At 38.5% G+C, this 13252-nt stretch overlaps 1 protein-coding gene across 1 annotated transcript in view; it reads right to left on the bottom strand.

Moving 5' to 3' along the window:
- Window positions 1-12380, bottom strand: part of CDK1 (cyclin dependent kinase 1) — a 30445-nt gene extending 18065 nt beyond the window's left edge. The window contains exons 1-7 of the mRNA XM_022560612.3: window positions 12281-12380; window positions 10147-10208; window positions 7687-7843; window positions 6743-6866; window positions 3835-4005; window positions 2493-2656; window positions 2241-2382 (exon numbers count right to left, since the gene is read on the bottom strand). Of these exons, the coding sequence (XP_022416320.1) occupies window positions 2241-2382; window positions 2493-2656; window positions 3835-4005; window positions 6743-6866; window positions 7687-7843; window positions 10147-10183 (795 nt within the window). The 5' untranslated portion in view covers window positions 10184-10208; window positions 12281-12380. The remainder of the gene's footprint in view (window positions 1-2240; window positions 2383-2492; window positions 2657-3834; window positions 4006-6742; window positions 6867-7686; window positions 7844-10146; window positions 10209-12280) is intronic.
- Window positions 12381-13252: the final 872 nt, after the last annotated feature.

The raw sequence follows: 13252 nt of genomic DNA, 5'->3' as shown, positions 1-13252 counted from the left end.
ATTTATCTTAAAGAAATATTATTAATCTTAAAGAAAACTAAATCAATAAGCAGACCCAGAGATACTTTTACTATCTAGTTACCATTTGAGCTCTTATTATATAGCTAGCACTCTATTAAGTGCTTTGTACATTTCATGTTACTTAATCCTCACAAAAAAAGGTAGGAATTAGTCCCACTTTACAAATAAGAACTTTGAGGCTCAAAGAGGCTAAGGAACCTGCCCAAGTTCATAGAGTTTAAGAGTGATAAAGCTGAAATTTGAAACCAAGACTGACTTAGGATGTACAGCAGTGATTGTCAACTTGGTGAGACTCTGCCCCTCAGGGGACATTTGGCAATGTGTGGAGACATCTGGGGTTGTCACAACTGGGAGGAATGTGTTAATGGCATCTATAGGACAGAGGAATGGGATGCTGTTAAATATCTTACAATGTACAGGACAGCCTCCAGCAGCAAAGAATGAGTCGGTCCAAGATGTCAATACTGGCTAGACTACGGAACCATGATTGACAGTATGATTTTCATTTCATTAACTAAAGTGAAATTCTTCATGTTCAAGAATCACAGAAGTTAAAAAGACAGACTGGGCCAGGAATATAGAAGGCCTTTTACATCATATCATCAATATTAATGTACAAAATATCTGAGTGGCAGTAAAGGATCTTGGACTGCACTTGTAAGCATTTGGGAACTCTAAGCTGAATTTGGTGGCATGATTTATAAATTGTGAAGGGGCCCAAAGATCAATTAGAACATGTGTATGATGATATAGCAGTAGATTTTTTCCTTTGTTTAGTAACCTGTCAAAATCTTTTTTTTTTTTTTTTTTTGCAATCACATTACCTGAGATTCATAAAAACTAGTTCCTTCTAAAATCCCAGTATTGGACTTCCCTGGTGGCGCAGTGGCTAAGAATCCGCCTGCCAAGGCAGGGGACACAGGTTCGATCCCTGGTCCGGGAAGATCCCACATGCCGCGGAGCAACTAAGCCCGTGCCCCACAACTACTGAGCCTGTGCTCTAGAGCCCGCGAGCCACAACTACTGAGCCTGTGCTCTAGAGCCAGCGAGCCACAACTACTGAGCCTGTGTGCCACAGCTACTGAAGCCCGTGCGCCTAGAGCCCGTGCTCTGCAACAAGAGAAGCCGCTGCAATGAGAAGCCCGCGCACCGCAATGAAAAGTAACTCCCGCTCACCGCAACTAGAGAAAGCCCGCGTGCAGCAACGAAGACCCAATGCAGCCAAATAATAAATAAAAATAAATTTAAAAATAAGTTTAAAAAGAAAAGAAAAGAAAATCTCAGTATTTAAATACTGTTCTAAAGCAAATTTCCTGAGGCAGGTCTAGGACAATTTTTTATCCTAACAATTTTTTTTTTTGTCTTGTTTTTAAAGAACACAACTGTTTAGTTGGGAACAGCAACGTAACAGAGGGGAAAGGTTTTAAGAACTACATTTGTCCTTCTGCTAAACTGTCTGATGTGGAAACAAAGCAAAGTGAGAAATGGGAATTCATGCAGTAAAGACTTTAAAAACTAAAACGACTGTGTCTAAACTAAAAAGCAGTAAATACTGAGACAAAAAACCTGGAGAGGAAGGCCACTCCAAGTCCACAACTTAAAGGTTTATTAACCTCATCCTCTCCTTCAGAGTATCTACAGCTACCTATCAGATTAAAAACAAGTGAAGAAGGGCTTCCCTGGTGGCGCAGTGGTTAAGAATCCGCCTGCCAATTTAGGGGACATGGGTTCGAGCCCTGGTCCAGGAAGATCCCACATGCTGTGGAGCAACTATGCCTGTGTGCCACCACTACTGAGCCTGAACTCTAGAGCTCATGAGCCACAACTACTGAAACCCGTGCGCCTAGAGCCCGAGCTCTGCAACAAAAGAATCCACCATAATGAGAAGCCCGCGCACTGCAACAAAGAGTAGCCCCCTCTCGCCGCAACTAAAGAAAGCCCACGTGAAGCAACGAAGACCCAACGCAGCCAAATAAATAAATCTATATATTAAAAAAAGTGAACAAATGCCACATCCTCCTCTCAAAACCACTAGTGTTTTTCGTATCTAAAATGGAGCTAGTAATGTGCTCGCTTTGACAATAAACATAACAGACATAATAGTTATGTGCCTGGCTCAGTATACGGTGGTTTTCTTCCTATTTCCTACGTGAAAGAAAGAATTAAGTACATTCAGAATCATGCACAGTGTTAAAGTCAATATAAAGGGCACTCCTTACCGAGAGCAGATCCAAGCCATTCTCATCCAAGTTTTTGACATGGGATGCTAAGCTTCCTGGTTTCCACTTGGGAAATGTATTCTTATAGTCCTGTAAAGATTCCACTTCTGGCCACACTTCATTATTGGGAGTACCCAAAGCTCTAAAAAGCCACAGCAAAACAAAAACTTATGGTTAAAGTATAAACATAACTCTTGTTATATACATGTTAATTTAAAAGTTCTTAGTAGCTCAAGTATAAAACAAAAATACCTGAAAATTCTGAAGAGTTGATCGATTTCTGAATCCCCATGGAAAAGTGGTTTCTTAGTTGCTAATTCAGCAAATATGGTACCTATACTCCAAATGTCAACTGGAGTTGAGTAGCGAGCTGACCCCAGCAATACTTCTGGAGATCTATACCAGAGTGTTACTACCTATTACAAAGAAAATATCTTACTTGGAATAAATGTGGCACGTTAAATTACCTAAATGTAAACATTTCTATTTCATTAGAACTGTCCTTTAGAATGCTGCTTGATTGCCTCTGATAATAGTGTTTAAAAGTCAATTAACTATACACAATACTAAATGTTAGATAAATAATGAAGTATTTCTAAGTTATATTCATTAGGGGGAAAAAGAAAAAAGCATACCAAGTCTTTTCAAATCATTAAAATGCGAGGAACAAAATAGTCAAGATAGCCTTCACTTACAAAAAAAAAAAAAAGCCCAATGATAATGGATTTGGGGTTGACACTGTACAAGTGCATGTAGTGATTACATGCTAAAATCAAAACTAAGTCAAACAACAGTTTATTAGTAGTCTAGCACCAATCTACTATTTTAGCATATCTAATTTATCACATTGGAGGTCAGTGGCATATGTTTAAGCCAATGGAAACCAAATAATCTTTATTTATAGAGCCATGGGAAAAATGATAAAAAGGAATAATTAAAAGAAGCCAAGACATCTGACCAGATCAGCACCGTCATTAAGTTTTGATCTGGAGGAAGTCTTTGGGCAGAAGGGTAGACAACTCCACAGAAGACAAGGTTTCCCAATAATCCTTAACTATGTGAGTCAACATTCCCTTTCCCTCCAGAAATAGCAAACAAAATGCCAAGTCATCAATATAACACAGACAAAACTTGGTTATATTTAGAAGCTTCTAAATACATCTGAAACAGTGGCACTTAAGCAACAAAACCTGTCTTTTAACCAATCTTATTGTTTCAAGAGAGGATCCAGTCAACACAGAAATCTCATGGTAATTTGAATGGGGAAAGTTTACTGTAAAAGATTAGTAACTATAACAGAGGATTGGAAGATTTAGATTGACTAGTAAGAATAACGACTCCTTCCTGTAATGCCTCTCCAGCACCCTCTACTGTCAAAGCGTAACATCACAGCAACTGGCAAAAGAAAAATACTCAAAAGGTTCCAGATACATTTTCACATAGCAGGCAATGAAGGGTGACTTTGGAGCAGAGAGGCAATAAACTGATACTGGCACAGAGTGGAAATCTTTCTGATTGAGTATTTCTTTCTTGACTTAAAGAATATAGAAAACAATCCAGCAATCACACTTAACAAAAGCACCAAAAAACATACCTCATGTGTATATACTCTAATAGGTATTCCAAAAGCTCTGGCAAGGCCAAAATCTGCCAGTTTAATTGTTCCTTTATCATCAATCAATAGATTTTGAGGTTTTAAGTCTCTGTGTAGAACTCTTCTAGAGTGACAAAACACAATCCCTTGTAGGATTTGGTACAAATAACTCTGGAAGAAGGAACCACAAGTTAGAAACTTAACCATACCATTTAACAATTTTCTAAATAATCTTGGTGGCTTTCTTTCAAAGACATGAGAAATTATAATGCGGAGAAATAAACAATTTACAAAAAAAGTTCTCAGGGGCTTCCCTGGTGGCGCAGTGGTTGAGAGTCTGCCTGCTAATGCAGGGGACACGGGTTCGAGCCCTGGTCTGGGAGGATCCCACATGCTGCGGAGCGACTAGGCCCGTGAGCCACAACTACTGAGCCTGCGCGTCTAGAGCCTGTGCTCCGCAACAAGAGAGGCTGCGATAGTGAGAGGCCCGTGCACCGCGATGAAGAGTGGCCCCCGCTTGCCACAACTAGAGAAAGCCCTCACACAGAAATGAAGACCCAACACAGCAAAAATAAGTAAATAAAAATTAAAAAAAAAAAAAGTTCTCAGGCAATTTGAGACTAACAGGAAGTATTTGGGGGTGGGAAGCCCATTTATATAAGGTAGTCATGTTCGTATACCTATGACAAAGATATTCACCTTATGGGCACATGTTTATGAACTCACTTATTCTTCTTTTACTTATTTTGGTCCCTAATTCTTAAGTTAGTTTTCTATATAGAAATTTTCTTAAACTTTTGTTTTATATAATTATAGCAACTCTATTTCTACCTTGAATAAGGTTAGTCTTTTCCATTTCAGCCTTTTATCTTTACATATTCATTTCCTCTTTGGAGACATTGGTCACAGACTCCAAAAGAAACAACAAAGAGAATATTATGACTGTGTATTTAAAGAGACACAATTATCGCAAAATCCTGTTTGGTAAGTTCAGAGAAGTGTTTTATAAGATACTTGTTGCCAAGACAATGTAATTGACATTTGAAGCAACATGGATATTACAGAAATAGAAAATATACATAGTTATAATATTGACTTATAAAGTTCAAAATTATAAAATACAAAAAATCAATCAGTTGGAACAACTGGCTAGCCATTTGGAAAAAAATTAAGAACCCTCGTTCTTACACCAAAATAAACCTTTGATCCATCTAGAATTTAAGACAAAAGTAGGGGGTGGGGGTAATCTACTAGAACTACTAGAAAAACATTGTCATGTATTGTTCTAATACATGTGGTCTTTGAGTGAGGAAGACTTAAATAAGACATAAAAAATCTCAAAGTCCAAAAGTCATGTATAAGATTGTTAAATTATAAAAATTACTAACGGTGTACTCCATTAACAAATCAAAAGACAAAAAAAAGGAATAAAAGAACTATTATCAACATGTTACTGATAAGAGGCTCTTAGAAACCAGTGGAAAAAATATCCTAACAGGATCATCAGTGAAGAATATGTATAGGCTGTTTATAAAATGGCTAAGAAATGAAAAAATGTTAAATGACATGCAAAATGATATTAGTCTTTTTCACATAATAGATTATCAAAAAGATTGATAAAAACAAGTTTCAACAGTGAGGTATTAAAAGAAAATACACACCATGATGTTTAAGAGTAAATTGCTCTAATTTTTTAGAGGGCAAATGGCACTCTCTATCAAGATTTTAAGTGTAAATAAACATCTTCAACCCATTGATTCCACCTGTGAGAATCCATCCTATGAAGATGTATATGAAGATATAAAGATATTCACTGCAGCACTGACCATAAGGGCATGAATCACCAAGCTGGAAAACAATTTCAATGTCCACCAGTGTGGAACTGGTTTACATAACTGTAGCAAAAATTAGGAAGACTCTTGAACAAAATGGAATTGAAGAAAAAATCATAGTGGGGATTTCCCTACGAGGTGATATTACAAGGAATACTCATTACAGTTACGTTAAGATATAGATGGATGTCAAAAATAAATAATGTTTCTGAGTAAAAAAAAAAATTAGAAAGACAGGTAGACCTATGGTCGAATAATGTTTTACACAGAAAAGGGAAAGTAATGCATATATATATATAAATATATATAATCCCATTTTTATAAAAACAGTATATGTATATATACATACAAAGTTGACATATAAGTATCTCTAAGATTACTAATAAAACAATGGCTACACAGGGAGATCAGCTCCGTGCTTTGTGACCACCTAGAGGGGTAGGATAAGAGGGAGACGCAAGAGGGAGGGGATATGGGGATATATGTATACGTATAGCTGATTCACTTTGTTATACAGCAGAAACTAACACAGCAATGTAAAGCAATTATACTCCAATAAAGATATTTAAAAAAAAAAAAAAAAAAGAATGCCTACCTCTAAGGAGAGGTTTGGTAGAGATGGTGTAAGGATAATTACACATTTAAAGTTTAAATGAAATTTAATGTCTAAAATAAATTAACCAAAATATAATTTAAAACCAGAATAAAATGAAACCGCCTGCCACCATCACCCTGCCCCAGGCTTTTGCTACTTTGTTTTACACGTACCTGACTGCCAAATAAAGACCAGAATATCCTAGCTTCCAACAATGTAATATGTACTTATTACTTTTGTTATCTCAGGCACTACTTTTCACTTTACAGCTAGAAGCACTATCTAGTAATAAAATGGGTAACCATTAACAACCTAACCCATAGACTAACTGTGTGGGAGAAAACAAAATACTCTTTTCTTCCTTGTTCTACTTTCTAACACTTTTTCCAAGCACATTTTCATGAAACACAGGGACTTCTACAGAGTAAACACTTTACATTCACAGTGGAAAAATACTAATAAAATTAGGCAAGATTCTTACCTTAACAAGTGAAGGATCCATGAACTGACCAGGAGGGATAGAATCCAAGTATTTCTTGAGATCCATGGAAAGGAATTCAAAGATGAGATATAACCTGGAATCCTGCATAAGCACATCTTGAAGACTGAAGAATAAAATAATTATATGAAAATTTAAAACACTAACATTTTTGACCTCTCACAAAATAAAACTATTTCTATACATTTCACAGTTGTTGTTACAAAAAGTAGGGCCATAAGAAATTGTACTATACCGCTTTGGGAAAGAAGAGGTGGTAGCTTCCCTAGTTGTGAAAACCGTAGCACTAACCTGGAATTTGAGAAAGGAACCTCAGGGCAGCAATAGAAAATTAAGTCATATTATATTAGGCGCTAACTGGCAAGCGGCTTCTACTCCAGAAGAACGTTTCTAGGCTGACTGCTTGTTGCTCAGAGCTTGTCTTTCCATTGAGGTAAATAATAGAAACAAACCTTAGAGTAGTATCTGACCTTACTAGTTGCTCACTATCTCTAGCCCCAGAAAAATGCAGTTAAATCCTGATTTGGAAAGATGCCAGTCCAAATACTTGGAAAGAAAAACTTTTTCTTCATCTGACCTATCTACCTGTCTCAGGTCTCTGATTAAGGAGTCTTTAAGGATCAGAGCTCTCAGAGTGGGAGCAGTGTCAAAGCTCTGTGAAAAAGACTTCCTTTTCTCCCTTGACCAGTTTACCCTGATTTTCCAGCCCCCACTACTAATCTTCATCACCAAGCTCCTTTAACTCTGTTCCTGCTTTACCAGCCTTTTTTTCTATGCCCAGCATTCTCAATGAACAAAAAAAGTAGGGTTCTAGTCAGCTCAGCAAGGTTAGACCAGAAATTAAGCAAATGTAAAAGTTTCCACAATGAAATTCACATTTGAAATAGAATGCGGAAAATGATTCAAATTCAGATATTACACCATACCTGACTATATTTGGATGACGAAGTTCTTTTAATAGAGATATTTCCCGAATTGCAGTACTAGGAACTCCTTCCTCTTCACTTTCTAGTCTGATTTTCTTCATGGCTACCACTTGACCTGTAGTTTTGTGTCTACCCTTATACACAACTCCATAGGTACCTGAAATAGACAAAGTGCCTGCTATGTGACAACCTCCACAAACTAAAAAAGATTTTAAAAATGATTGAATCCCATAAGGTGTCACATGATAGAAATGTCTGCTGTGGCCAGATAGAAAGCATCTTAGTCATAATTATACCCTCATCACTTCCAAAACAACACTGAAGGTAACTAAAACCTATCATGGCTGTAGTTTAGAGAATTCATATAGTCATCACAGGTTTCCCATACATTTAAATTACCAGTAATTTTCCAGCACATTTTAGAGAAAAAGGATCGTTTGCAGATTGGAATGTATCTCCTGTCAAATATCCTACCTGGCAACAAGGTAGGCATAAAATACAGTGTAAAGATTTGGGCTCAGGAAATATTACTAACAGGAGTCACTGTGACACTTTCAGAAAACTTCATATAGAGTGCTTCATACATTTCAAATATACAGTCAACAATCCTCATCTAGAAAAGAATGAGGATAAAATATGTTATTAAATATTTGATCTATTCAAGCTCATATTATCTACTATATAGCAGAAAGCCTCACATCCATTTGGAAGTTGAGAACACTGATTCTGATATATGGGCTTCAGATAATGAGCAACAATGTCAATATTGACATTGACAGGGATCCTGGAGCAGACCCCACTCAGGAAGATCAGTCATTTGCATAATATAGTCAAATAAACTGTTAATGGTAAATTCAGAGCTTTTTTTTTTAAGTATGCTTACCTCTCCCTCAAGTGTACAACATTCACCTGGTCCTAAAATTTACTCATAACAACCACTGATAAACTTATAGCAAACACTAGATATGCATTTTAAAATATGTATTTATTTATTTGGTTGCGCTGGGTCTTAGTTTTAGCTTGCTGGTTCCTTAGTTGCGGCTTGCAAACTCTCAGTTGAGGCATGCATGTGTGATCTAGTCCCCTGACCAGGGATCGAACCCGGGCCCCCCACATTGGGAGCGCAGAGTCTTAACCACTGTGCCACCGGTTAGGTTCCTTGATATGTACTGAATTGAGTTTTAGACATCACAAGTGCTCTATGTCTCTCTTCTGACTCTTTTTGAACCATATCACTTCTCAATGAACTACTGGAATAGAGCGCTAGTTAAACAGAGCACAGTGATTCCACTGGTTAATTACCAAAAATTATTTGTGACATACAAGGTATGGGCTCTGAAATGAACTAAGCATTATAAAATTTTAAAATGTTCGATATGGACAAGTTATGGAGACTGAACAGTAAAGAGAAAAACCTTTGATCAACAAATGTTTACAGAGTGCCTACTAAATGCCAACTAAGGTTCCACATCATGGATATAGCTATGTTCTCTACAATCTAAAAAGACATTTCCTTAAGACAGGAAGGAGTTCCAAGACTAATGTAAAAACACTCAGATTTTTGTTATTCAGAAGAAACCAGAGAACAACTTTGTAATAAATGAAATAAGAAAAGTCTGGATATATTTAAGAAATGAATTGGGCTGTCAAAAACTCAATGTCAAAGGGGAAAAGTCAGGGGGACAATTCTAAATCAGAAGACATTAAGGAGACATTAACCACCAAATGAAATACATGACCCTGACTAGAACTTCAAGTATATATGCAGAAGTATTTAGAAGTAAAGCACATAATTCCACTGCCCTAACACCCTTCCCAACACACCTACAAGATATCAATAGTGTTTTCAAAATACAAATATTGCTTTAAGCATTTAGTATTAGAAGGATGTAAGATTATTGGAAGGGGGCTGTTGGGGAGACATGTCACAATAATTTCAATTCTCCTGAAATGTGAACATTTTTGTGTTTTATTATGTAGAGAACATATGTATTAATGCACTAATATACTGTTAGACGTACCTGAAAGATTGGATTTTAAAAAACTAACTAGTTAATTAATTTTTTTATTTTTGGCTGCATTGGGTCTTCGTTGCTGCGCACAAGCTTTCTCTCTAGTTGGGGCGAGCAGGGGCTGCTCTTCGTTGCAGTGCGCGGGCTTCTCTTGTTGCAGAGCACGGGCTCTAGGCGCACGGGCTTCAGTAGTTGTGGCTCGCGGGCTCTTGAGCGCAGGCTCAGTAGTGGCGCACGGGCTTAGTTGCTCCACGGCATGTGGGATCATCCCAGACCAGGGCTCGAACCCGTGTTCCCTGCATTGGCAGGGGGATTCTTAACCACTGCGCCACCAGGGAAGTCCCAAAGATTAGACTTTAATGAATATTTACATGTCTTCATGTCAAGGACATTACAGCATCATTAAATCATTTTTTAAAAATCCTTTTATATTATTAAAACCACTCACCTTCTCCAATTTTCTCTATTTTGGTATAGTCTTCCATAGTTAATCAATGGGTATTGTAGATCCTAAAATGAGAGGAAAAGCTGATTTGATTACATGTCACTAACTCAAAGCGTGCTTTTACGTTATTAATGAGATACTATAAGTAAAGCATTTCCCACAGTGCCTAGTGCAGTATTAATTTTCCATGAATATTAGCTATTATATTAGAACAATAGTTAGAAGGGAAAGAACTCAAAGACTCTCCCACCCTTCTTAGTTTCTGAAACATTGGAAATATTTGTATATCCTATACCAGTGTAACATTTAGCCTCTTCCAAATTAACCCTCAAATTCACACATGGACTTACCTATTCTTCCCAAACACATTCCAGATGTTCTCTTTATGTAACACTTCTAAGGAGCACCAGTGTGTGCCAGTTATACCCAAATATTTTAACAAGGTTATTTGACTGAATTTGTACAGCTTTATACTTTTATGAAGATAATTAAAAAAATTTTTTTTTGAAAGACATGAGTAGGGAGCTAAAATGTGGTCACACTGCTCACCCATTAGAGGGTTTAAAGCAGCGAAAAGTATACGTGTTTCAACTTGCTCAAGTGACAGTTTTAATCTTTCTCCTGTTGTCAGCAGTCACATAACACAAACATGACAAAAAGTTTCAAGGTACTTTTTGTAAGGTAGGAAAGATCACTAAGCACTCTAAAAGAAAAAGTGCAATTCCACACATAAAATCTAATTATACCCCACACAAATGTCAAGAACAAAGTAAAAAGCCATATACTTGAATCACAAAGAATGGTTAAAAAAAAAAAAAAAAGAGCTGAAATGACAACCAGCTACTCAAGACTTCCTGGTAAGTCTTGGCTGGTAAGTTTGCAATGAAACAATAGCTCCAGCAGCCCAAAGCATCATTTTATAATACATCACCGATGAAACCATATATAAAGGTCACTGAGCCTGAGGTTATATTGACCCTTAAGTTATGTTTCTCACATTCTTCTTCAAAATCATTCCAGAAATAAGTAGAGATAAATCTTTTTAAATGAACAAAATTGCACTACCCTGGCCATCTTAAAAATGGTTAATTTTACAAATGACAGTGGACGATTAGGATAATTATCTTTTCTTCAATATCCAGATGTAATATGCCTAAAGCACAATGAAATTGCTGAGCTCATTTTAGACAAATAACTGAAAACCAACCCAATTTCAAAGCTTACTCTTCCACCCTTTCCTGGTTGTAACTATTTTAAATAAAGGATGCGGCCTCAGCATAGCTTTTGAAAGCCCCCTGTACGTGGCAGGATGTAAAATACCAGCGGCTTAATCCACCCAGAGACCTCCAGGTCTTTAGAGGAAGCAAGACGTGCACATTGGCAACTTTAGTATTAAATAAAAATTGATTAAAGGATTTAAAAACACACGTTTCTAACTCTCGGCATTTCTTAGATTTCCACTTTTTGCCAATTCCATAGACTGTAACCACCACCAAGCATAAAATAAAAACGACGACAACAAAAAATCCAAGTTCTCTAGTGTTGTTTGCCTTGGCTAAGTGTTCTTAAAAGCTCTAGGAGGGCTAGGGTCATGGGCACAGAGGCAAGCCTGAGAAGGCCCACAAGGTAGTTCATCCGATCGGTTTTCCGGGACAGCCTGTGATTGGGAACGGGCTTGGGTACCTGGCCCAGGTGCGGTCTTGCTTTCCACCCCCGGAGGCGAGGGCAGGACGCACCGCGGACGGGCGGGAGCTGCAGGGCCGAGGGCCGAGCCTGGCACTCCGCAAGCGCTCGGCGTCGTCCAACCAAGGCACGGATTTGGCTTCAATCAGGACCCGGGAGCCTCCTCAGCCACCCGCGTGACCCCAGACTGCAATTCCAAGGCCAGGGCAACCCCAGCCCTGCCGGAGTAACCCCGCCGGGGCTGGGCTCCCACAAGCCTCCCGCTAGAGCCGGCCGGCGTCGCTCCCACGCCCAGGCCCCGGACCCCAGGTGAAGGCCCGGCCTGGCCGCACGCAGACCCCAGCCGCCTAATTATCACCCGGTTCCGTAATACACCCTCTCCGAGGCCCGCGAGTCGACGCCGGCCTGCCGAGTCGACGCCCCATAGGCATGACCCTGACCCCGGCAACTCTACCCGGCTTATTATCCCCCGGCGAAAGCGGCGGCGGCTATCACGTCAGCGGCGCTCTCCCCTAACTTCGAAGCGCCAGCTTTGAAGAGAAGTGCGAGCAGTTTCAAACTCACCGCGCTAAAGGGTCCTGGATCCACCAATCAGGTATCCCGTAGACTTTCAAAGAAGCCAATCAGGGCCCAGCTTCCCTTAGGCTGGGCTTTCCGGGTGGCTAGAGCGCGAAAGGCGGAGGAAACGGCGGCTGGAGAAAAAGCAGGAGGGCGGGCGCCCACTGAGTCTGAGCGCAAGCGCCGTCTTTCATTCCAAGAAAGTGTCGTCTTACTGTTTCTAGTCATCAGAAACCTGCTGTTCGCTGTGGGTTGGTTTTCCTCCCCCCCCAATATTGGCACAATTAAAATTTATTGTAATCAAATAGCTCATCACAAAAGCGATACTACACGCAATCCAAATCCCATTACTTTCACTTCTAATACTTAAAGCTAGTGTATATTTATTTTTTTCTAAATTAATGATTCTCAGGCTGGGCCAAAGGAGCACATTTCGGTTACCTGAAGGAGGAGATAACAGAAAGCTAGGAAAGATGTCCTCAATAATGTAAAGAAAATTTTCCTATATATATAGATAGAGGACTTAGACACCTTTTTTCTACATTACACACACATATATATGGCCGTGCTATGTTTTTACCTCACTTTTTTATTTAAAATTTTTAATCTATTTAACACTTTATTTAAAAATTAAAAACAAAATTTTTCTTTTTTAAAATTTTAAATATTCTCACATCAGAATTTTAAATGTTCTTTAAAACACAAAAATTTGCACTTCTGCGGGGGAAGAAAAAGAGATCTAAATTACACTTTAAATAATCCAGTATCCCCAAATTCTTTCGTTGCCCTCCACTGTATCCTAAAGAGAGATTACTGCACTTGGTCATCATTGTGAAGTCTTTAAGAAAATAAAAAAGTAGGGCTTCCC

The sequence above is a fragment of the Delphinapterus leucas genome, chromosome 16, assembly GCF_059928025.1.
Source record: "Delphinapterus leucas isolate spDelLeu-1000000601 "Yukka" chromosome 16, BTC_Dleu_Yukka2, whole genome shotgun sequence".
NCBI classification, from domain to species: domain Eukaryota; kingdom Metazoa; phylum Chordata; class Mammalia; order Artiodactyla; family Monodontidae; genus Delphinapterus; species Delphinapterus leucas.
Note: the sequence above shows the minus strand (reverse complement) of the source record. Positions and strands in the feature narration are given on the sequence as shown.